The sequence below is a fragment of the Sus scrofa genome, chromosome 9 (genome assembly GCF_054392235.1).
Source record: "Sus scrofa isolate SSC_HxYL_T2T_F1_AM1 chromosome 9, Sscrofa_HxYL_maternal_Yorkshire_Landrace_v2.0, whole genome shotgun sequence".
NCBI lineage: Eukaryota > Metazoa > Chordata > Mammalia > Artiodactyla > Suidae > Sus > Sus scrofa.
The window spans coordinates 32,186,901-32,209,215 of NC_139391.1; the positions used below are offsets into that span (position 1 = coordinate 32,186,901).

The window sequence follows — 22,315 nt, forward strand, 5'->3', positions numbered from 1 at the left end:
GAGTTTTTAAAACTCCGTAATGATTGTTTACTTTAACCAGCATAAGTGTTTGTCGTTTTAAGGTATTGTTCAAAATATTGACACTGTCTTGACTATTCACAGCACAAGATTCCAAGCCTAGAGCATTCTTTTTTCTTTAAAATTCCGTTACTCCCGTATGTAAATTAAAATGCTCTTAAAAAACCTGTATTAAAAAAAAAGTTGTAGCGAACACGGAACAGTATTATAATACAGGACATTGCAGTGATTAATGTTCAAATCCATAACGTAAACATATTACACGTAAATTAATTTTAACTTTGAGATTCGTATGAAAACGAAGCCGGTAAATGTCCAGACCCCTAAAATGGTTCTGCTTTTGGCTCCAGCTCGCTACCCGACAGCCAATGCCACCCCTCCCCAAAAAGCGGTGCGTTAACGTCTCCTCTCCAGGACCGACATTGCCGGTAATCGTCATTCTAGGAAGAAAAGCAGGTTACAAAGCCCTCAACTCGCCGCACCCTTTCCGTACCGCCGGGCTACAGCGGACCTAGAGTGACACTGCGCTTTTTAAAATCACTGCGGGTCTTGCCTTGGGACCACGCAGACCTGGAAAGTTTAGAAGCGTATTCTCCCGGAGGCAAGCTCTAGAAACAGCATATTCTGCGCCCCCTTGGTGCCCCCCGCCCAAATAAGGAAAGGAGGTAAGAAAAAGGAAGCCAACCTGTGCTGTGCCCCGCCCCGGCCACCCACCCCTCGCGACCTCTCTGGGGAGCCGGAGCCGGGCGCGGAGGGCCGGAGCTGGCGGCGGCGGGCTGCCGGCCCGCTACTCTCGCGACGCGTGGGGCCCCGCCCCGGGCCCTCACCTCAGGTAGTTGAGATAGGGCTGGTACACCTGCGGCAGGCCCTCCTTGAGTACCGCGGCCTGGTAGCCGAGCTGCGGGAGCCCGTTGAGGCCAAGCGGCTGGTAGAGCGCAGGAGCCGCCCCGGCGGCGGCGGCGGCGGCGGCGGCGGCGGAGGCCGAGGTGGACGGCAGGCTGTCCCGCGGCAGCAGGCAGGCGCCGGCGCTCGGCGGCTTGCAGGGCGGAGGCGGGAACGGGCCCTGTTGGGGCGGCGCGCCCTCCGCCTTATACAACATGCACTCCAAGGCCGACCCCGACGAGGACGCCGACGATACCGAGGCACTGGTGGGTGCGACCGCCGCCGAGGCTTCCCCAGGTCTGGACGACGCTCGCGGAGGCAGCGACGGCGGCGCCAGCGGAAAATCCGGGAAGACGGCAGGGTTGGCACCCGCCACCAGGTACGACCGCGGAGAGCGCGCGGCGGCCTCGGCGCCTTCCTCCTCTTCCTTGATCTTCAGGGCGGGCGGCTGGAAGTCGCCATAGAGCGGGAATGCGTCGTCCTTGGGCTCGTCGTCTGCAGAGTACGCGCAGTCGGGGAAGTCGCCGGCGGTGACGGAGGCGGACGGGGCCGAGGGCGAGCCCCGCGGCGGTGCAAAGGCGCTGACAGCCGGGGCCCCGCCGTCATAGTTATCCCCCTCTAGCAGTTGCCGGGTGCGGGCGGCCAGAAAGGCCGTGTTGAGCGGCAGGATGGGCACGTGGATAAAATCCATCACCGTAGTGGCCAGAGGGGAGCGCCCGGGCGCCCCTGACGCATCGTGCTCCGCCAGGGCGCCCCTGGGCGCCGAGAAGCGGGCATCTTCCTTGGGGACCAGGGCGACGCCTCCTGCGGCCGTCCCAGGAGCACCGGTCGGGGTTCCTGTTCCGGCAGCCGTGCCTCCTGCAGGCCGGGGTTTACCCTTCAGAAGTGGAACCATGGAGCCCTCGGACTCGGAGTCATCCTCCTCCTCCACCTCCACCACGGCGGGCTGCGGAGAGGGCTTCACTGCGGCCGCCGGCCAGTGATGGCTCCCGGCAGTCGAGGGCAGCAGCTGCCGGGACGGTGCCAGACCCCTGGATAGCACTTTATGGGCGGCTGCCGTCCCGGAGCTGTCGCTAGCCTTGCCCTCTGGCCGGCTCATGAGCAGGGGCAATACTCCCTGGGTGGAAGGGGCAACCCGAGCGTCCTGGGGAAGCTCAGAGCCAAACAAGCACCAAGGGCTGGTGGCTTCGCAGGCGGGAGGGCTGGCGTGGCTCTGCCCGGGACCTGAGGGCGCTAGTAGCGTGTCCAAGACACTGTCCAGCAGCCCGGTGTCTTTTTCCGAGGGTCTAGAGCTGCCACCTCCAGCACCCTCTGTAGCTTCAACTCTGGGATACGCCCCCTCCACGTCTGACAGCGTCTGCTGGTCCTGCGTCTTCCCGTCTGGTTCCTGTCCCTGGCAGGGCCCAGGGAAGAGTAGCCCGTCCAGGGAGAGGGGTATGGCCGAGGCTGCGGGCGACGCTTCCGAGGTCTGGCTCGCCTGAAAGGGGCCTGTGTCTGGGCGTCCCAGCGTCCCGAGCTGGGTGGGGGAGGGCGCTCTGCCCGCCACGTGGGGAGCCCGGGGATCCTTTGCCTTCAGCTCAGTCATGACGACCTGGACTCCCCTTTTCTCCTCCCCTGTCTCTGGGGAGGAGGGATAGGGGAAGGATGAGGGGGTGTCGGGAATATAGGGGCAGCGGGAGGAGAAAATAGGTGTTGAATTTGGCTGGACGGGACGGTGGAGAGGGGGGTGAAATCTCCACCTCCTGGGTCGGAAGGGGGCGGCACCGGTCAGCTCCTGCCCTTGCCCAGCGTCTGGTAGGCAGGAGATGGGTGATAGTTGTTACGTCCTTGAGGCAGGTGGGGAGAGCCGGCGAAGGTAGTTGTAGGGATCTCGTTTCCTAACTGGGAGAGTTCTCCAAGAGAGTTCCCCGACTTCAGTCTGAGGACAGGAGACGCAGAGTACTCACAAGTCAGCACTCGAGTGGCGGCGGCTTCGAAAGCAATTACTGGCGGCTCTATCTCCCGACTTTTTCTCCGGCTTCAATGCCCTGTTGCTGCCAGTCCCTGCCTGTGTTACATTTCCCGTCTCCCTAAAACCCTGGGGCTATTTTGGCCTCTCGGCACAGCCCATTCCCTGAACAGTCTTATACCTCCCGGTTCCCTATAGCTGGCGACAGTCATCTCCGCAGCCCTCACATTTCTTAGCAGTCCGGAGGGGACGAAACGCCTGTAGGTGCAGATTCCACTCAAATGCCAAGTGAGAGTAGTTCTCACTGAAAATGCTGCTAACACAGCAGACCCTCCTCGCACATTCAAATACAAAGGCTTAACTAGAGTAGTGACAGCCAGTAGACTAGCCCCACAGCTTTCTAACAATGCCTCCTCCCTATCCGGAGGCTCCGCCCAAAGCCCCTCCCTACCCCAATTATGGACCAGATCTGAAATTCTGGAGTTAGTATTCCCAACCGCTAGTCTAAAAAACAGGTACTGTGAGGATGGAACTTCGTAAGCATATTAGATTGTGTACTACCAATTAAGAATTATGCCCAGTCTAACTGGAAAAGCGAATGGATTCTATCAGAAGCTGAATTTTCAAGATTTCAATTTTGTAAAGATTTTTCCCTGGAAGAAGATATTTGGCAATATGTATTATTTTTTAGAATAAATGCATCAATAAATGCATAAATAATATGAAAGAAATATTCTCTCTTATGATTTCCATAAAAGTGAGTACTTTCAAATTTCTTTTGCTACAGCCAACCCATCCGGCTCCTCCTGAACAATCCTCAGTGTGGCAGAAAAAGAAATTTGGAAGTGGGAGATAGTTAATAACACTTATATACCTGGGCAGGAAATTGGATGTTGTGTGTCACACTGATTTGTCCTAGACAATGCATTCCAATTTTTAATAAATAACACTTTAAGGAAAGTCTCCTTTAGCTCCAGTTTATGTAAATTCCTCAAGAGAGACCTTGAATAGTATTTTTTGCCCATCAGCATTCTTATTCTTAATACTTTTCTTTGAGTTTTTAAGCAGATTACTTCTTACTTCCTGACCGTATGGTAGAGAGGGGGGAGTATTGCAATGTATTTGAGATACAAAGTCATGAACTGACAATCTCTATGCTGAACCCAAGACCATTGAATATCCTGACATAAATATACTATGTTCAAAATTGAATTGATCAGAAAGTTCCTCAAGGTTCTATCTGTGCTGATGCCCCACAGGTCCTCTATGCCAGGTATGGGGAATACAGTGGAAGACTTGGTCCAAGATGCCAGGATGGGCAGTCACCAGAGGTAAGGAACCAGGATCCCTGAATCATGTGGGGGAGGGTCTAAATGAGTGAGGCATAAATGTTATCATTTTAGGCCCCTGGATTTTAAGATTGATTGTTCCAGCCATTCAGTTATTCTTACTGACTAATTTTAAATATAAAGGAGTTAGGCAGATAGAAGAGGGGTGAAGAGAATTCCAAGAAGCAGATATAGTATGTTCATAGGACATCAGATAGGAATACATAATATGGGAACTTCAAGAAGGCCATTAAGGATAGAGCATAGAGTAAATGTGGGAGTGGAAGAGAATAAGGCTAGAGAAGTGAACTAATTTATTGTTATTAATACTGTTATTGTTGCCTTCGGGCTTTCCTTTTTCCAATCCAATTTAAACCATTTAATATGCTTTACTAAATATAATTCACATACTACACAGGTCACCAGTTTTAAAGTATATAATTCAGTGGTTTTTAGCATATTCACAGTTGTTTGACACCACTATTAATATTAGAACATTTACATCACCCCAGAAAGAAATCCCATAGTCATTAGCACTCCCTCTTCATTTTCCTTTAAAACATTTAAATAGCCACTGAATCTACTTTCCTTGTTTCTGGATTTGCCTGTTCTGAACATTTCATATAATTAGAATCATACCACGTGTTCTTTTTTGCTGGTTTCTTTTCATTGGTATAATGTTTTCAAGGTTCAGCCATCTGGTAGCATATATAAGTACTTTACTCCTTTTTATTGCCAAATAATATTTCATTGTTTAGACATACTATGTTTTGATTGTCCATTTATCAGTTACTGGGTTTAGGCTTTTGTTGGATTTATCAGTTGTTGATCTGCTTTTAGGTTATTGTAAATAATGATTCTATGAACATTCACGTATAAGTTTTTGTGTGAACATATTTTCATTTTTCGGGGATATATATATATGTGTGTGTATATATATATATCCATATGCTGGGACATATGGTAACTCTAGGTTTAACCTTTTGAGGACTGCAGACTGGTTTTGCAAAGGGACTGCACTTTTCACCTTTCCACCAACAGTGTATGAAGGTTCTAATAGTGTGTGTGTGTGTGTGTGTGTGTGTGTGTGTGTGTGTGTGTAAAGTGGTATCTCAGTGTAGTTTTTTTTTTTTTCTTTCTTCTTCTTCTTCTTTTTTTTTAAACAGGCTCACCTGTGGCATATGGAAGTTCCTGGGCTAGGGGTTGAATCAGAGCTGCATTAGCAGCCTATGTACAGCCATGGCAACACTGGATCCAAGACACATCTGCAAAGCTGCACTGCGCCTTGTGGCAATGCTGGATCCTTAACCCACTGAGTGATGCCTGCATCCTCACAGAGGTAACACTGGGTCCTCAACCTATTGAACTAGAACAGAAACTCCTCTGACTGTGGTTTTGATTTACAGTTCCATGATGGTGAATGCCAGAGAATCTGTAGAATCTGTAAAATCTGGATAGCACTGCCAGGTAGTCTGATACGACCTTTACGTCCATTAACTTATTTAATCCTTCAACACTCTTATGAAATAGGCACCTTTTTCCCCACTGTATAGTTGAGAAAACTGAAGCTCAGAGTGGCCCAATATGGTAAAGTTAATAAGTAGCATTAGCTGTATTTGACCCCAAGTGATCAAATGCTAGCCTTCTTAGGAATTCGATTATTAGGATTTTTTATGCCCACACCCACAGCATATGGAAGTTCCCTGTCCAGGGACTGAATCCGAGCTACAGCTGTAGCAACAATCCTTAAACAACTGTACTGGGCCGGAGATCAAACCTGTGCCTCTGCAGCAACTTGAGCCATTGTAGTCAGGTTCTTAACCCATTGCATCACAGCAGAAACTCCCAGAGGTCTGATTTTTAATTATTATTATTATTTTTTTTTTTTGGCCACACCAACAGCATTGGGAAGTTTCCAAGCCAGGGATGGAACCCACACCGCAGCAGTCATAATGCTGGATCCTTAACCCCCTCAGCCACCAGGGAACTCCAGAAGTGTGATTTTTAAGTAGCAAATGGCTCAGGATATGGGTTCCAGGATACTGTAGCTATAAAATAGACACTAAGTCTCATTTTTAAAATGACATACTTTGTTTGGATTAATGTTGATTGACTGTAAAAATTCTCTCAAACCAGACAGTCTGACTAGGTTATTTCCATAAGATTGAAAATCTTGAAGTGAGAAAACAATAATTAAGACACCCAGCATGTCCTAAATCATCATTATGCCATGAAATTCGATGCTGAGTGATTAACACTGTTGGCACAAGAATTCCCAAATATATGAATCTTTGAGTGAAATAAACTCACTAGTTAAATACACTGGTTAAAAAGAAAACTACTGTATGATCCCACAGTTCCCTTCCTGGGTGTTTACTGGAAGAAAACAAACACTAAAAAGATATATGTACCCCTGTGTTCATTGCAGCATTATTTACAAAAGCCAAAGCATGGAAGCAACCTAAGTTCCCATCAATAGGTGGATGGTTAAAGATGTGAAATGTGTATATAATGGAATATTACTCAGCCATGGTAAAGAAGGGAATTGCTGGTTGCAATATCCTGGATGAACGGTGAGGGTATTATGTTAGGTGAAATAAGTCAGACGGAGGAAGACAAATACTGTATGATTTCATTTATGTGTGAAATCTAAAAAAGAAAACAAATGAGCAAACAAAACAGAAACAGAGTTGTAGATATGGAGAACAAACAGGGGGTTGCCAGAGGGAGGAGTGTGGGGAATGAAAGAAATAGGTGAGAGAGACTAAGTGATACAAACTACCAGTTGTGAAACAAATGAGTCAAGAATGTGAAATGCACTGTGTGGGGAATATAGTAACTATGTAGTATCTTTGTATGGTGACATATATTAACTAGACTTATCATGGTGGTCGTTTTGAAATGTATAGAAATATTGAATCACTATGTTGTGTAACAGGAACTAACACAGTGTTGTAGGTCAATTATACTTCAAAAAAACCCTCATAAACAGAGATCAGATTTGTGGGTGACAGAGTGGGAGGAGGAAGAAGGGGAATCGGATGAATGCAGTCAAAAGGCACAAACTCCTAGTTACGAGATAAATAGGTACCAGATAATGTACAACATGATAAACATAATTAACACTGCTTGGGTTATATATGAAAGCTGTTAATAAATCCTAAGTATTCTCATCACGAAATTTCTTTCCCCATTTGTTTAATGTTGTATCTATATCAGATGATGGATAGTCAGTAAATTTAATGAGATAATTATTTCATGATGTGGATCAGTCAAAGCATGGTGCTGTACACCCTAAACTGGTACAGTGCTGTATGTCAATCATAGCCCAATAAAAATGAAAGAAAAAAACTCAACCGGTGTTATGGGGCTAACTCCAAATAGGCCCGCAGACTATTTTTTAAGAAGATAGTTCATAGTTGGAAGGTTTTTTGGTTTGTTTATACTAGAAAAAAAGTCTTATTAAAATATAGTTGTCTCACAATAAGCTGCTTATATTTAAAATGTACAGTTTGTTAAGTTTTGACATAAGAGTATGCCTATAAAGCCATCCCCACACAAACAAAAATGATAAATATACCCTTTTCCCTCAGAAGTTTCCTTTTTAATCCTTCCTTTTTTATATCCCTCTCCTATCCCTGCCACTTCCTATGGATCGGTAGGCAACTACTAACCTACTTTTTGTCACTATACATTAGGTTTTTTAAAAATCTTTTATATCTGATTTATTAAATGTGTTAAATTATACACACTTATTAAGGACTAAGTGCTTTAATTTTTTAATAGACTTTACTTTTTAGGATAGTGTTAGGTTTACAGAGAAATTAAGTATAGAGTTGTCCTATATCCCTACATAGTTTTCCTTATTATCATATTAATGTGGTATATTTGTTACAATTAATGAACAAATATTCATACATCATTATTAACTAATATACGTAGTTTATTCAGATTTCCTTAGCTTTTACTTAATGTTCTTTTTCCTTTCCACAATTTTATCCAGGATACCTCATTACATTGTTGTCATATCTTCTTAGACTTCTGATATACCATAGTTCGTTTATCAGTTTACGTGTTGATAAACACTTGGATTTTTACCAGTTTTTTAATACCAAGTAAAGCTGCCATGAAAATGTGTGTACAAGCTTTTGTATGGACGCACGTTTTGCTTTCTCATGGGTGGATACCCAGAAATGAAATGAGTGGTAAATTGGTAGGAGTGTGTTTAACTACTACACAATTTCCAAAGTATTTGTATGATTTTACATTCCCATCAGCAGTATATTACAATTCCAATTCTTTTGTATCCTGGACAACAATTGGAATGGTCAGTAGTTTTAATTTTAACTATTCTAATAGATATATAATATCTCATTGTAGATTTAATTGCATTTCCCTAGTAACTATTGATGTTAACCATCTTCTCACATGCTTATTCACCATCTGTGTATCTTTTTTGATATGTCTTTTAAAATATTTTCTTTGTGTTTTAAAAATTGAATTATTTCCTTATTGTTGAATTTTGAGAGTTATAAACTCTGATGCAATTGTTATAGATGTGATTTGAAAATATTTTCTCGTCACCTGTGCCTTATTTTGAAGTTCTCTTGACAGTGTCCTTTAGAGAACAGATTAGTATTGATAACATCTAATTTATCAATTTACACTTCTAAGAATTGTACTTTCAGTGTCAGTGTCATTAATTAAAAATCTTTGCCAAACTCAAGATCACAAGAATTTACTCTTGTATTTTCTTCTGGTTTTATAGTTTTTAGTTTTATGTTTACATCTATGAATCATTTTAACGTGGTGTGAGGTATATATAGATAACAGTCTTTTTGTTTTGGGTTTTTTTTTTTTAGCATATGTATATTCAGTTGTTCCAGCATCATTTGAGGAAAAGAATATTCTTTCCCCACTTAAGTACCTTTGCACCCTTTTTGTAAATCAGTTACGTATGTTGGGGGTCTGTTGCCAGATTCTCTACTTTGTTTTGCTGTTCTGTCTGACAGTAACACACTGTCTTTTTTTTTTTTTTTTTTTAAGGCTACACCTGTGGCATATGGAAATTCCAAGGCTAGGGGTCAAATCAGAGTTGCAGCTGCCATCTACCCACTTGTGGCAATGCCAGATCCTTAACCCACTGAGCAAGGCCAGAGAGCAAACCCTCGTCCTCACAGAGACAATGTTAGGTCCTTAACCCGCTCAGCCACAACTGGAACTCCCATTAATATACTCTCTTGATTATTATAACTGTGTGATAGATAGGCCTTGGATACTTGAAGTGTTAGTACTACTCCAACTTTATTCTTCTCTTTCAAAATTATTTTGGTTATTCTAGGCCCTTTGCATTTTCATATATATTTTATGATCTGTCAATTTCTGCAAACAAGTCTGCTGCACTGTTGAGATTGCATTGAAATAAGTCCTTTTAGAGAGGAATCGATGTCTCATTAACATTGTCTTCCATCTTTCCATGAACATGATATGTATCTCCATTTCGTTAGACCTACTTTGTCTCAGCAATTTTTGAAGCTTTTACTCTAACATTTTTGACAAATTTTATCTCTTAATTATTTCATATTTTTGGTGTCATTATGTATGGTTTCTGTATAAGTTTTTTATTGCTGAGAAATAAGTTACCACAAACTTAGTAGCTTAAACATCACCCAGTCATTATCTCACAGTCTCCATGGGCCAAGAATCTGGGCATGCATTAGCTGGTTCCACTGTTTAGGGCTTACATGTTTGGTATCATTGGATCATCCAAGACTGCATTATGTCTGAGGCTCAGCCTGCTCTTCTACGTTCATTCAGGTTGATGGCAGAGTTCAGTTCCTTGCAGATGTTAAACTCGTGGTGGCTTCCATCTTATTTGAGGTCCACAGGAGAAATTTACTCATATTTTTTTTAAAGGCTTCTCTCTGATTAGGTGAGAGTTACCCAGATATCTCCATGTTGATTATCTTTAAGAAAATAAGCTAATTTGGGATCTTAATTATATAAGAAAATTTCCTTTTGCCAGAAATGTATCATGACAGTGAAATCCATCATTTTGACCATCTCATGCATAATCAAGGGGAGAAGATTATCAAATCATATACCTTATGGGGAGAGAATTTTGGAGGACATTTTATAATTATGCCTAATTTTTGTTTTATATTGTACATTTCTAGTATTTAGATAAGCAATTTTTTTTTTTTTTTTTTTTTTTTTTTTGTCTTTTGGCTATTTCTTTGGGCCGCTCCCGCGACATATGGAGGTTCCCAGGCTAGGGGTCGAATCAGAGCTGTAGCCACTGGCCTACGCCAGAGCCACAGCAACGCGGGATCCGAGCCGCATCTGCGACCTACACCACAGTCCATGGCAGTGCCGGATCGTTAACCCACTGAGCAAGGGCAGGGACCAAACCTGCAACCTCATGGTTCCTAGTCGGATTCGTTAACCACTGAGCCATGACGGGAACTCCAAGCAATTGATTTTTTAATTGGAACGATAAGGGTGGCATTCTTGGTTTCATGATTTTATGGGGGAAGTGTTCAGTCTTTCCTCATTAAATATGATGTAAGCTGCAGATTTTTTCATGGAGTCCCCCTTTTCAGATCAAGGAAGTATTCTTCTACTCCTAAGTACCTCTCTTTGCTGAGAGGTTTAATAGGAATAGCTGTTTTGTTTTTCTTTTTTTAATGATCTTTCTGTTGAGATGATCATATGGTTTTTCTTTATTAGTTTGGTAGTGTTGTTTTACATTAGCTGAGTTTGGATATTAAGCCAACCTTGCATTCCTGGGATAAACCTCTCTCAGTCATGATGTAATTTTCATGTATTACATTTGATTTGTTAAAAGCTTGATAGAATTTTTTTTTCCTGCTGTACAGCATGGGGACCAAGTTACACATACATGTATACATACTTTTTCCTCCCATTGTTGTGTTGTGATGTAAGTATCTAGACATAGTTCTCAATGCTACACAGCAGGATCTCATTGTAAATCTATTCCAAGAGCAATAGTTTGCATCTGTTAACCCCAAGCTCCCAATCCCTCCCACTCCCTCCCTCTCTCCCTGGGCAGCCACACGTCTGTTCTCCAAGTCTGTGATTTTATTTGCTGTGGAAACGTTCATTTGTGCTGTATATTAGATTCCATTTATAAGTGATATCATATGGTATTTGTCTTTGTCTTTCTGACTTATTTCACTCAGTATGAGAGTCTCTAGTTCCATCCATGTTGCCGCAAATGGCATTATGTCATTCTTTTTTGGCTGAATACTATACCACATCTTCCTAATCCAATCATCTGTCGATGGATATTTAGGTTGTTTCCATGTCTTGGCTATTGTGAATAGTGCTGCAATGAACATGCGGGTGCATGTGTCTTTTTTAAGGAAAGTTTTGTTGGGATAGATGCCCAAGAGTGGGATTGCTGGGTCATGTGGTAGTTCTATGTACAGATTTCTAAGGTACCTCCATACTGTTCTCCATAGTGATAGAATTTTTATATCTCCATTCATGAGGAATACTGGTCTGCTTTCTTTTCTTATAACAACTTTGGTGTTTGTATCATGAATTAAAGAATTAAGTGGCATATTTTCATGTTGATAGAATAAAATCAAAAATATAATAAAATTTAGTGTTTCCACAAATATATGTATTTTGGCACCAGCTATTCTTTAGTGTTGTCTATACTATGGCAGTGGGCATAGCATGCGAAGAAAGCCATGAAGCTTTTTTAAACTTGAAAAGATGCTGGATTTTTGTCAAGTTTACTTCAGTTTTTCTGGTGAACAGGGGAATCACTCATTCATTTTACAAACATCTGCCTCAAGTATATCATGAAACAGTTTGCTTTGTATGTTATTTTACTATATATGTATGTATGCATATGCATATGTATATTTTCTACGCTATCACATATAATGCTCAGAAAATTTCAGAAGTATTATGTTTTTGTTTTTGTGGGTTTTTTCTTTTTTTCTTCTTCGGCTACACCCATGGTATATGGAAGTTCCTGGGCCAGGGATGGAATCCAAACCAGAGTTGTGACCTGTGCCACAGCTACAGCAACACTTGGTCCTTAACCCACTGCACCACAGTATAAATATAAATATTATTATCTCAACTTTGCAAATGAGAAAACTGAAGCCTGGAATCTTAGAGCTAGTAATTAGTAGGGTCAGAACTTATTACTAGGGTTTTTTACTTTCAAATCTAGTACTATTTTCACTTTATACATTATTTATTTTTTTACAGTTTTTAGTGTTGGTAGTTGACAAGGTTTATGGAATAGTGTTTTTTTCTTCATCTGAGGCCTCAGAAATATGAGCACATTCAGAAAGGCATGTCAGGCACTTAGACCTATGATTTGGTTAGTTTGGATTTTTTTGTTGTTTATACAACTTTGAGAGCCACAATTCTTCTGTATTTACAAAGGAATGATTGTAGGTGAATGTTGGCCCTCGCAGTGAATATACAAAGGTTACTTCTGTGACCTGCTTGACACATCCCCCTGGATTCTGAATCCAGAGTCACAGACAACTCTTAGGTTATACAGGCCCTCCAGAGGTGTACTGACTACCCACCAGTAGATAACCTGCTTTTTATACCCATGTCTGGTAGGATATATTTTGGGTCCAAGTAATAGGGTACTCAACAAAAAGTGACTTAAATAACAAATATTTATTATCTCACATGACAAGAAGTCTGAAGGAAAGTAATTCTAGTATTGGTGAATCAGTGGCTCACTAATATCCTCAAGGTCCCAAATTCAACATCTTTCCAGTCAGCTGGCATCAGAGCCTTGGATTTTATCTCTTTCTTGCCCCTTAGTGCCCAAAGATGGCATCAGGATCTCACACAACTGCATCCAGAATTAGGAATAAGGAGAGTTTCTTCTGGCATGTTTTTTTCCTTACATCAGGCTTATCCAGAGCTCCCCCATAGACAGCCTATCAAAACTTCTTCACTAGAACTGGGTCATCTGCCCACCACTAAATAAGTTACTCAAAGGGAAATTTGATTAGATTAATTGTGATGCATCTTCTGCAGCTGAGTCCACTGTTCAGCATACTTGGTACCAAAATTAGGGTTATGTTAGAAAGGAGCAAAAGCTGGGATGGAAATTCAATGAATAGTATCTGACACTGTATAAAGTCTCATTTTGCTTAGAATCTTAAATAATACTTAATATAAACTGAGAAAGAAATTCACATTAATGTATGAATGAATTTAATAGCCTACTTATTTTTGTAAGTATAATCTTCACAGTTTATCTCAACTAGTTATTTTTTCACGCATATATTTATACATTCTTATGATTCTAATATAATATTTTAAAATGACCATAAATTCAAGGTATCCTTTTATGTACCTTGAATTATTCTTCAGGTTTATGTGCAAAGCCAGTTGGCTCTGGCACTCATTTTTTTTTTAACATGTAGTTGTACAGAACTTACACATAGGTGCATTTGTTACATTTTTTTGTGTGTTTGGAACTATATACACTTATATATTTGACTTGTATTATACTTCTGAAATATTTGTTTTAATTTTATAGCCTAGCTTTCCTTAATATACTATGATTTTTAGGAATTTTTTCCAAATTATCATTAAATGTCTATATTTATGTGGAATGATGCAGGATGAGGAATGATTGGCAGATGTAAGTACTAATGGTAAAGATCTATCACAGTTAACCTACCGTCGATACTATTTAATATGTCATTTATTAAAATTTTTATTAATTATATAATATAACTTGTGGCATTGTTCTATTTATATATCTACTGATATACATAGATAACACTCTTTTTTTAACTATTTGAGATTAAGTTGCATAAACATATAGCTTTACTCCTAAATATATCGTGTATATTTCCTCAGAACAAGAATAGTCTCTTACATGGCGTGATTGTTATCTTTAGGAAATTATACATTAACACAACACTGTAATCTACACATATTCCTAATTTTGTCAGTTGATCAAATGATATTTTTATAACATCTTTTTCTTCCAGTCCATGATTATATGTTACCTTTACTTGTCAAATCTCTTTAGTTTATTTAACCTGGAAGAGCTCCTCAGCTTTTGTTACTCTTTCATGACTTTGATATTTTGAAATATGCAGGTCCTTAAAAAAATAGAATATTCCTCATTTTGGTTATTTTGATGTTTCCTTATGATTAGATTCGAGTTAAGCATCCCTAGTTGGAACACTACAGAAATGATATTGTGTCTTGAGAACATCACTTTCAGATGGCATTCATGATTTATCTGCCCCTCAGTGCCATATTGCTTTTGATCATTTGGTCAAGGTATTGTTCAGTTCATCCACCATGTATTTGCTCTTTTCCCCTTTTCCTACTCCAATTTTCTCTTTACCTTTATCAGTTGCAAAAGTTCTCCCTCATTCACTCATTCATTTATCTAACTTGCCAGCCTATTCATTATCAAAATGAACTCATGGATTCCTATTTTTTAAATTTAAAGTTTTTATTTTTCAATACTGTCTTTATTTGAGTACTCAAATTTTACCAGATCCGACCAATGGATGTTCCTTTACACCAGCTGCTTTGTCCTTTTAACTTACTTCAGTAATTTATTTTTAACATTTTCTTATTTTATGGCTTAATGTGTCCTAGGATCACTTTACATTCCTGGTCCCACCCACTGAATCATCCATTTCTCTGAGGAAACTTGGTTCGTTTTACTGGAAAATGCAATTAGAAACCCATATCTAGGTCCTCAATATGCTAATTGATACTGGGGAATCATTTGATTCTAGGCCCTTTCAGCAGACAGTTAAGAAGTGCGTGTGTGTGTGTGCGTGCACGCGTGCACATGCACACACATATACACACATATAATCTACTATATATACATAATATGTGTAATATGTATGTATAATGTATTGTATAATCTAATCGTCTGTCTAGGAAGATGTCAAAAATCATTAGTTCTTACTGACACCTACAAATCCAGTCCATCTCCATAGTTTTCTTTGCATTCCCCGCATTCAATGTTTGTATCTTCCTTTTTTTCACCGTGAGAATCCTAGTTCCTAAAAACGTGAAAGCATTCAAAACATTTATTCAATTTCTACAATTCAGCAGTATCCCCAAAATAATTTCATAATTGTTTCATCCATACCACTATAAAAATACCTACAAAAAAATTCACTTTACTTGCTGTGTCTTCCTATCCCTTCCCCCTCCTCCCCCTGACTAAAGAGATATAGTTAAATACCATGTTTAAAATTTGTTAGGATTTTTTCCTTTATTTCTAGCATTATTTTAATTCATTTGGAATTCAGTTATATGCATTTGCTTCAGTTTGCTTTTAGTTTTAGTTTTACTTTTTTGTTCTTCCACTCCTTGGTGATTTATTTTTAATTTCTAGACTACGTAGAATATTAACATGCTTCCAGAAGTCATAACTACAAGAAAGTTATACTGACTCATGTCCTCTTTTGTCTCTTTCACCTTCATCATACTGGCCCATAGGTTACCAATTTTAATGTTTCCAGGTTTATTTTCCTGTTTTTCTTTTTTTGTAAACAAACAGATACATTTGCCTTTTTATTTCTCTTCATTTACCATACAAAAAGTATCTCTCTTCACTTAATAATATATCTTGGAAATCCCTCGTATAAGTTCATATAGATCTTTCTAATTAATACTTAGATAAGTGGAGCATAGTATTCCACTGTGTACATATAAACTGTATAGATCATGATGGAAGATAATATAAGAAAAAGATGTATATATATGAATGATGGAGACACTTTATAGTATAGCAGAAATTGGCACAACATAGTATATCAATATACTTTAATAAAAATTAAAAGATTCATCCAAGTTGTTGCATATATGAATTTTTTTTTAACTTCTGAGTAGTATTTCATTTCTTGGATGTACTGTGGTTTTCTTATGTATTCACCCTGAAGTTAATTTGGGTTCTTTGCAGTTTTTGGTAGTTATGAATAGAATGACTGTAAACATTTGTGTACAAGTTTTTTGTGTAAACATAAATTTTCTTTTAAACATTTCTCTAGAGTAAATACCTAGGAGTGGGATTTCTGACTTATATGGTAAATATATAAGAAATGGTCATTCTCTTTTCTAAAATGTCTACATCATTTTGCATAACCACCAGCACTGGATGGGAGTTCCAGCTGTTTCACATGCTTGTCTGCACCTGGTGTTGTATTTTTCTGTTTTAGTTATTCTAATAGGTCTATAGTGGACTCACATTGTAGTTTTAGGTTGTGTTTTCCTAATGGCTAATGATATTGAACATTTTAAAAATGGCTTATTTGTAATCCATATCCTCTTGGTGAAATATCTCTCTATATTTTGGCATGCTTTTTAATAGGGATGTTTGTTTGTTTATTTATTTATTTATTTATTTTACTGCTCAGTTTGAGTTCTTTATACACTTTGTCCTTTGTTAGATATGTGATTTGTGAATATTTTGTCTCAATATATCATTTGTCTTTTCATTCTCTTAAAAGTATTTATTACAGAGCAAACATTTAATTAATTAATTAATTTATTTATCTTTTAAGGCTGCACCCACAGCATATGGAGGATATCTTTTTTGATAATTGCCAGTATATTTTGCTGAAGGTTGTTCTGCAGTTAGTTGTAGTTTTGCTGTTTTCATGAGAGAAGGTGAGCTCCAGTCCTTCTACTATGTCATCTTAATCCTGTTTCTGTATATGTATTTTCAACTCAGAAGTATCTTATGTATGTTAACCTTTCATACTTTCAAGATTGTCCCCCTCTCTCCTGAGACAATAAGTGGTTAAAATTTAATTCTGCCTTATATTGCATAATTATAGAGAATAGAGTTTTGTATGTATCTTGAGTTTCTGTTACCCTCTCCTACCTACAACAGCATTTAATGAAGTGCTGAGCACATATTAAGTTCAGTAAATGTATGAATTGAGCTTGAGAGATGATTTACTTGCCTCCTTTCTTTAACCTTAGCAGGAGATCTCACTTTTTTTTGGTTTACTTATAGTGGTTTTACAATATTGTGTTAATTTCAAGTGTACAGCTTCAGATTATTTTCCATTATAAGTTATCATGAGATATTGAATAAAGTTCAGTGCTATACAATAAATCCTTGTTGTTTATCTATTTTATATATAATACTGTATATCTATTTATCTCATATTTCTAATTTATCCTTCCACTCCTTTTCCTTTGGTAACCCTAAGTTTGTTTTCTGTATCTGTTAGCCTATTTCTGTTTTGTAGATAAGTTCATTTGTATAATTTTTAATATGTTCCACATATGAGACATTATGTGATATTTGTCTTTATCTTCCTGGTTTGCTTCACTTAGCATGATAATCTCTAGGTCCATCCATGTTGCTGAAAATGGCAATATTTCATTTTTTATGACTGAGTAGTATTCCATTATATATATATTTTATATATATATATATATATATATCACATCTTCTTTATCCATTTCTCTGTTGGTGAACATTTAGGTTGCTTCCATGTCTCAGTTATTGCAAATAGTGCTGCAGTGAATATTGGGGTGCATGTATCTTTTTGGATTAGTGTTTTCATCTTTTCTGGATATACGCCCAGGAGTGGGATTGCTAGATCATATAGAAACTCTAGTTTTTTGAGGAACCTCTATACTGTTTTTCACAGTGACTATACCAGTTTACATTTACACTAACAGTGTAAAGAGAGTTCCCTTTCTCCATACCCTTTCCAGCATTTATTATTCATAGACTTTGATGATGGCCATTCTGACCAGTGTGAGGTAATATACCCCATTGTCATTTTGAGTTGCATTTCTCTAATATTTAGGGATTCTGACTATCTTTTCATGTACTTTTTGACCATCTGCCTCTCTTCTTTGGAAAAATATCTGTTTTGATGTTCTGACCATTTTTTAATTGGCTTGTTTTTTTTAAATACTGAATTTTATGAGCTCTCTGTACATTTTAGAAATTAATCCCTTGTTGGTCACATCTTTTGCAAATATTTTCTCCCATTCTGTGGCTTGTCTTTTCTTTTTTTATGGTTTAATTTTCTATGTAAAAGCTTTTAAGTTTGATTAGGTCCCACTTGTTTATTTTTGTTTTTATTTCTGTTGCCTGAGACCAAAGAGATGTCACTCTTGATGAAAGCCCAGCTGTCTACCTATAGTTTCAGTTCCTCTCCTTCTCATATCTTCCAGGATCTTACTCCTTTTTCTCCCTGTATTTTTTTTTTTTCTCTCCTATTACTCTGGGCCGCTTCCCTTTACCCTATATACATTTTCAAGTTGCTCTCTTCTTGTAAGAACAATAAGATCTTTCCTTGATCTTGTAGTTTTAAATGGCTACTAGATGCTTGGCCCTGGCTAAGAGCTCATAATACAGCATATACTTCTCTCATGAAGCTTTTCTTCTGTCAAGGAAGACAGGGACAATTAAACAAGGAAGTATAATTAAATTCATTACAAGGGAGGTTCAGAGAGCTGCACATTCTCACCTACCATTTATTCCTCATCTCACTATTATTACAGCCATCACTTCGATTCAATGAAACTGATATCACCAAAGTCACAACATTTCTTCTAAATGCTAAGTTCAAAGAAAAATTTTCAACCCTTCACTTAGATTTCTCTGGCATTATTAACTTGTACACACCTAAAAATATGATTTAAATCAGTTGATTAAATTCAGTTTATAGTTTCTAATCATATGTTTGAAGACTTTGAGATATATAGAGATACACACTTATATAAAATATAAACAATATCACTATCTGACTGTATACATTATGTATAATATCTGTCTCTCCACCCATCCATCTATGTATCTCACAGGGCCGAGCACCTAGTAGACATGTAACATCTACTCTGGCAGAAAGAAAGGATGAATAAACAGACCATTCAAGAATTTTGATTGAAAAGGGGAGAGGGCAGTAAAAACTACAAGGTTTTGTATTTTTGTAAGAAGAGAGAAAGTTGAAGATGTGTGTAGGATGAGGGGAAGAAGCCTGAGGAAATGGTTGAGATTGAAAATATAAGGGGTGGGGGAGAGGAATATCTAAAATTTTATTAGATATTCTAACTTCATGTACTCAGTGCTTCCTATTCTCTGAATAGGAGAAGTACGATCCTGGAAAATAAAGTGACTTTTTTTTTTCCAGAATAAAGGAGAAGTGAAAATGAAGAACCCAATTAATAAGTCCCAAATTAAACTATGCCAATGAATAACCACAGACATTTCATTTAACTCTGAAATGTATTTTGTATTCAATATATTTTTGAACTTTTCTTCATTGTACGTGATTCTCACTCAATAAAGCCTATCCCTCTTAATTTTCCATGCATATATAAAATAGGCATGTTTATTATTGAAAACAAGAGTATACACATTTAGCAACAAATTATAAGATAAAATAAAGAAAATACAAAAAATAGGAGTTCCCATTGCTTTTACACTGCAACTGTTCAAAACCCAGCTTTGCAAAGATAAGACATCATCTAAAAGAGTGTGGCATGATCTTTTGGTGAAACTATGGTCTACCCCAAACTATAAGTTTGCATGTTTTTAGATGCTGCTGTGTATCCATTAGAAGTTTAAAATATCCTGCAATGTCCTTTTGAGTTTGCTGTGTTCCCTCAGAGCATCTTAGCACACAGTTTGGGAACCACGGTAACTGGTCCCCAAAGTACATCCCTATACCAAGTTAATACCACTGGTATTCACTAAACATAATTAAATAGTTCCTTCATCATTATCATGTGTACCAGTTGTTATATGTTCTAAAATATAGTGGGCTGATTCCAACATATTTGGCAGCTAATAAATGGCCTATATAAACAGGTCATAAAATTCTTAGTTCCTGTACACTATGAATCTTGTGGTTATTTTAAAGAGTCTTTTTGCCCCTTATCATATCACTTCTTGTCATTGTGTTTTATTCCCTTCTATGTTTTAATTTTACACTTCAGGGATACAGTAGTTTCAGAACAAAATAATCAGACTTTCTAGAATTATATTTAAAATGCTTTGTAAAAAAAAAACTTGAAAAGTACTTCTATGGATAAAATTTATGGGCTTTGTGATATCTTATTAGCTACTTAGAGGCTTTTTTAATACTCTCTCCTTTTTTTTTTTTTTTTTTTTTTTTTTGCTTTTTAGGGCCTCATCCATGGCACATGGAAGTTCCTAGGCTAGGGGTCAAATTGGAACTGCAGCTGCCAGCCAATGCCACAGCCACATGGGATCTGAGCCATGTCTGCAACCTACACCACAGCTCATGGCAATGCCGGATCCTTAACCCATTGAATGAGGCCAGGGATAGAACTCGCATCCTCATGGATCCTAGTCAGGTTCATTACTGCTGAGCCCCAACAGGAACTTCCACTTTTTTTTTTTTTAAAGTAAGATGAATTGCTTAGTTTTGGCAGATTGTTATTTGATCACTAATAATGATTATTACAAATATTACTTATTGACCTTAGTAGCATGAAAAAACTGTACTTAGAGAAGTCTTTTTTGTCATTGCTGTTGGGAGGTGTTTAAGTATCTCTGAAAATACATATTTTCAAAACTTTATGGTGAGGATGAATACTCCATTTCTGGAAAAATTACCAGTGCTGTTGTCCTAAGTGTTTATACCTAGTTTTTTATTCTTATTAATAAATGTATCTCATATTATACCTTTGTTAGTATTTTACCTCACTTGCTTTATCATTTACACCGGTTGTTTTAATCATTGCAGAGTAACTTGCATACATTATGATTCCTCAATGAATATTTCTTAAAAATAAAGATGTTCTCTTATATGACCACAGTATGGTTCCTAACCTCAATAAATTTAAATTTAAAATATATTTAATGGTTTTAGCTACTGTACCGTGCACATTCACTTCTGCATGGTAATTTCCAAAGTCCTTTAGAGCATTTCTCTCCCTCGCAGAACCAGCCAGTCTGCCATCAGGTATTTCATTTATTTGTCATGTCTGTCTAGCTTTCTTTAATTTGGAATATATCCACACCCTCTGTCTTTAATTGCATTGACATTTTGAAAAGATATAGTCCTTTTTTGTTTGTTTTTAATAGAATGATTCTTATTTGGGGTTTGTCTGATTTTTTTTTCATGATTAGAGTCAGATTATGTATACTTGGCCAGATTACTACTTCTGGTTCTTTTATGCATTTTAAATTAAAGCTATTCTTTCTTTTATCTTCTAAAAAGGACACAAAGCTTGGGAGTGGTTGAGGGAGTTTAAAAAATAAGGTTACATCACACTTGTAGAAAATGTACTGTCTGATGTTATGTAATTTTAATTTTAAATATACTTTGCAGGTTGTATTTGACATGCCCATCTAGAAAATAATATATAAATGTGTTTTATTTATAAGTAAATTATGCAGAACACAGGTGCATTGATAATCTTAATAGTTGCTGCTAATAATGACGACTTCATTAATGTAAATACAACTTATTTTTTCCATGTCAGGAAAGAAGTGTTCGCAATGGAAGACACTGGTATGTAAAAGTCTCTCTCACTTGAAATTCTTAGATTTTTAAACTCCTCTGTTAAAGTATGAGCTCTTGAAGTTAAGGCTCCATTCTTACTAATGTATTCCCAGTATTTATTCAGTGTTTGAAGAAGAGTAATAAATATTATAGTTAATATTTTTATGTGTTACCATATACCAGGTAATGTGTAAACGTTTTACATGTACGGCTTTATAACACTGATATTATTTTTATTCCCATTTTAAGGTGGGTAAACTGAGGCACAGAGCTTAAGTATCACATCCAGTATCACACACCTAACAAGTGGCAAACTTAGTACTCTGACTCAGGCAGTCTGATTTTGGAGCCCTAGCTCCTAATTTCTCCACCACAATAACTCTAAATATTTACCACACAGATGAATGAGAAGGGAAAAAAGAATGAATGAACGGTAGTTTTGATTTGCATTTCTCTAATAATCAGTGATGTTGAGTATTTTTTCATGTGCTTGTTGGGCATCTGTATATCTTCCTTGGAGAAATGTCTATTCAGGTCTTTTGCCCATGGGGTTAATAGATGCAGACTATTGCCTTTGGAATGAATTAGCAGTGAGATCCTGCTGTGTAGCACTGGGAACTATGTCTAGTCACTTA

General features: G+C 38.2%; 1 protein-coding gene and 1 long non-coding RNA gene across 4 annotated transcripts in view; one reads left to right on the forward strand and one right to left on the reverse strand.

Moving 5' to 3' along the window:
• The window catches only part of PGR (progesterone receptor), a 93,566-nt gene extending 90,054 nt beyond the window's left edge, over window positions 1–3,512 (reverse strand). For 2 of the 3 annotated variants that reach the window (XR_014814365.1, XM_084974525.1), the window contains exon 1: window positions 846–2,631. Coding sequence is in view for 2 of the 3 variants with exons in the window: in XM_084974525.1 (XP_084830651.1) it covers window positions 846–2,485 (1,640 nt within the window). In the remaining variant the exon portion in view is untranslated. 3 annotated transcript variants of the gene reach the window in all.
• On the forward strand, window positions 548–21,692 carry LOC102165942 (uncharacterized). Its single transcript, XR_014815106.1, has 3 exons — window positions 548–683; window positions 4,108–4,179; window positions 21,661–21,692. It is a non-coding gene; the product is annotated as an uncharacterized LOC102165942 (long non-coding RNA).
• The last annotated feature ends 623 nt before the right edge of the window (window positions 21,693–22,315 follow it).